This window comes from Octodon degus, unplaced genomic scaffold, assembly GCF_000260255.1.
Source record: "Octodon degus isolate 3935 unplaced genomic scaffold, OctDeg1.0 scaffold00110, whole genome shotgun sequence".
Classification (NCBI taxonomy): domain Eukaryota; kingdom Metazoa; phylum Chordata; class Mammalia; order Rodentia; family Octodontidae; genus Octodon; species Octodon degus.
In genome coordinates this window covers 9202813-9206757 of record NW_004524686.1, presented here as the reverse complement: position 1 = coordinate 9206757, position 3945 = coordinate 9202813, and the positions used below count along the sequence as shown (strand labels likewise).

Here is a 3945-nt window from a genome sequence, read left to right as displayed (position 1 = left end):
TGAACCACTGAACAAATTCAAAATTGTCCTGAAACTTTCCTTTTACTAATTTATCCACAGGAATTATTTTATCAACACCCATCCTTTTAAAGCCTGCTTGTAGTATTTCGAAGTTCTGGATATATTCATGTTCTAGCTTAGCTTGGAATTTCACTTTCTTCGAGGCAATGGAGCCAGGGAAGAGCATGTCCATAAACTGACAATAGGCAGCCCCTGAGCACAACTGTTCAATCTTTGTCAGATTCAACTGCAGAGACTCATTGATCCAGGCCAGCATGTCATGTCGACTTAGATTATCACTGGTGACTGACGTTGAGTATACGTTCACTGCCATCTTCGGCTCTCAGGGGGACCGCTTCTACTGCCCGCGCCCGGCTCCGGTTCCGTCTTCGTCTTGTTCAAATCCAAGAAGAAGTATCTTAAAAAGAATAATCTTTGTGACTGGCTTCGCGTGGTTGCATCTGACAAAGAGACTTCCGAACTCCGATACTTCCAGATTAGTCAAGATGAAGACAGATCAGAGTCTGAGGACCACGTGGTTGCCACTTACAGGGCTTTGCTTTTTCCTAAAACAAATGAAGTATATGTGAGAAAGAAACACACAGAAATGGGCTTTTAGTTTATTGGTGAATAAAATCATTGCATTCTTAAAAAAATAGTCTTTCAACTATGCTAAGGTATGTATGATTTTATTTTATTTTATTGTGCTGCTAGGGATGGAACCCAAACCTTTTGCTTAAACTTGAGATTCTCTTGCCTTGGCCTTTCAAAGCACTACACCATATATGTCTGGAGATATATTATTTTAAAATAAGTTACTTTACCTTTTCATGAGGACTTTTCAGCTTGAATATAGTCTGCTACACCATTCCGTGATCTGAAAAGCTAAAAGTTGTTTAATGAGTTACTGATAGTGTTCCAAATCAGCCTTCAATGTGTCTTTGTTTTGCTTAAGGAATTTCAGCATCATAAAATTGGGGAAGAGATTTTTACAACATTTTTGTGAGCCATTCTCCACCCCACAACTCTCATACATCAATATCTGCAGTGGATCATAAACAGATATTTCTTAGATTTGTAATAGAAGAAATTCATTAGCTTTGCAATCTTTCTTGAAGTTCTCTTTTCTCACTCCCCATGCTTCATTTATAGCTCATTACTTAGTGACTTGGTGGTCATACTGTTGTTTTGAAACAAATTACTTTCCTCATGATGTTGAGATTCTTGCCAAAATCTTAACCATAACCATCTTGGGAATGCCTTGAAGATGGGGAAGTTGGATTTCCATCTCCTTAGGGCTTAGCACATGACCCGCAGGTAGCAAGAGTTCAATAAATGGTGACTGTAAGAAAGGATGCATGCTGGCTCCCTAAATAGGTGAATAACAGGAACAATGCTTTGAAAGGATCTTTTGGCCTTGAGAGACATAGATGGAAGGAAAAAGCTGGTGAAAAGAAACACTAGTGAGGGCAGGGGAGATGGCTTAGTAGAATAAGCGTTTCCCAGGCAAGCCCAAAGGCCTGAGTTCAATCCCCAGTTCCACCAAAAAAAAAAAAAAACACTAGTGAAAACTGACAGTTTTGGTAAGACAAACTGAGGTGAAAGGCAGGAACAAAAGTACATGGGGTTAAAAAGATGGAGTGGGAATTGTAAAGGAGTTATTTTTCTTTTTCTTTCTTTCTTTCTTTTTTTTTTGGCGAAACCAGGAATTGAACTCAGGCCCTTGCACTTGCCAGGGAAGCGCTTATTCCACTGAGCCATCTCCCCGGCCCCCTAGGAGTTATTTTTCAACATGGCTAGGTAACACTTCATTCAGGGGAAGAAGAAACTTATTCCCAAAGTGTTTGTGTTTGTGATTATCATTTTGGGATAGTTTCATGCTTTGTGAAAAGTCCTGCACTTAGGGGCTGGGGAGATGGCTCAGTGGTCTAAAGCACCTACTTAGAACAAACTTAGCAAAGCACAGGGACCGCGGTTCAATCCCCCAGCACCACATGCCAGCCAGCCCCGCCCCCCGGTGGGCCGAGCTGGCCACACACACACATACACACACATAAATAAAATTTAAAAAAAAATAAAAAAAGTCCTGCACTTAATTGTTCATTTGATTTTTTGTTGACAGTTAAAATGGCACTTTTCATCAGCACAGTTACAGTTTCTGCTTAGTCTCTCATTTAAAGCATAAATACACTGAGTCTCAGGGTTTAAACAATGTGCCCTCTAGTGAATGGTAGACACTCAATTCGAACTTGGGTGGTCTGCCTGTGGTACCCTGCTTCTTTACTGCTGCACTCTTCAGCTGTGCTTCCTATGATTCATTGCATGTGAAGCCCTAAGTTTTTCATTGATATCATTGAATTACTTAATTATTTTTTGGTGGTACCGGGGATTAAACTAGGACCCTGCGCTTGCCAAGCATGTGCTTATTCTACTGAGCTATCTTCCCAGCCCTTGTTCAGTTTATTTTTGTCACCTCCTGTGGGACCTTTCCTTATCTTCATCTCATGCACAGAGAAAGTTTGCCAAGTGTATTAAATGAATTGCCCCCATGGCTGACCGATGACATCCCTGACACATCCTTCTGCTACTCACTTCTAGAAGCTAGATTTTCAATTCCCTATATAAATTACTATGTGGACTTTGACCAGAAGTCCCAAGATACATCTTCTATAAGTGGCTAAAAGGAAAGAATGTCTTTACTTTCTTGTCATGTCATATCTGTTGTGCTTTTCCACACCATACACAGCACCTCAGTTTCTAATTTGCTGCTGTATTGGCAGTGAATATTGTTGTGGCTTGTGTTTAGATGTCCTCCCAAAACCTCATGCAGTCATACGTGGGGTTTTGTGAAGGTGGCTAGATCTAGGGTGTGTGATGCTGGAATTGATTCATGGGGCAATGTTAGGCTTGAGGACACTAGGACTAAGGGTGTGAGTGCTACCTGCCCTAAGCAGCTTGGATAAGATAACAGGGGCAGAAAGACTCTGCTAAGGGTCCTTGCTTGCTTTTGCTGTCTTCCACTTTCCATGAACTGGTTCTCTTCTGCGATTCCCCTTTGCCAAGCCACCCTGCTTTGAAGTCAGATTATCGTGGACTAAAACTTTAACAAACTGTGAGCTAAATAAATCTTTCTCTTTTTCATGTTGAGTGTAAGGTATATGTCTCAGCAATGGGAGAAAAATAACAAAGACAAATGTATTCTTATGTGCACATGGTTATGAGGCATCTTGTTTTTCTCTTTAATGTCATTTTCAAGGAAATATGCAGTTTCCTAGCTATCCTCAAAGAAAAATGTTGCACCGTTTATTCTTTTGAGAATTCACACAACTGTATGTACAGTTTCAATTACTTTTCCCTGTTCTATAAAATGGCCTGAAGACTTCATGAGGTGCTTGCCCTTTTTCCTCCTGGGTAATTGATGTTTTTCAGTAAAATTACTTGAGAGTATTATTTTCTTGCTCATCTCCCCTGCTGAAATTCCCTTAGTCTCTTTTCTCCTTTACTCCCTTTTTTTTCTGGCAGATGTGCAGAGCACAACAAACATGCTTATGTTCTCTCTCTCTCTCTCTCTCTCTCTCTCTCTCTCTCTCTCTCTCTCTCTCTCTCTCTCTGAGAATCTATTTTGTGGATGTGCTGAGTACCAATGATTACTCCATTAGACTTATCTTACCATCATGCTCCTATTTTTGTTTATCTAACACAATAATTGGAAAATAATTTTTTTAAGGCTGCTTGAAGTCAGATGGAAAACGTCTTTCTGTATTAAAAAGAATTTTGTGAGATATAGGCTTTTCAATCACTTCTCTTTTAGAAGTGGAAGAAAATATCTGATGATGGTTCAACTTTATTTTTGTTAGTATTTGCATGCTACACATACTGAGCAGATTCATTGTAGGGAGTGAGAGTCTATCTATCTATCTATCTATCTATCTATCTATCTATCTA

The 3945-nt window shown here is 39.8% G+C and overlaps 1 protein-coding gene across 1 annotated transcript in view; it reads left to right on the top strand.

Annotated features, from left to right (window-relative positions):
* LOC101589185 (60S ribosomal protein L22-like 1) overlaps positions 1 to 2860 on the top strand; it is a 5244-nt gene extending 2384 nt beyond the window's left edge. Inside the window, exons 2-4 of the mRNA XM_023699100.1 lie at positions 242 to 249; positions 410 to 580; positions 2807 to 2860. Of these exons, the coding sequence (XP_023554868.1) occupies positions 242 to 249; positions 410 to 580; positions 2807 to 2860 (233 nt within the window). The remainder of the gene's footprint in view (positions 1 to 241; positions 250 to 409; positions 581 to 2806) is intronic.
* The last annotated feature ends 1085 nt before the right edge of the window (positions 2861 to 3945 follow it).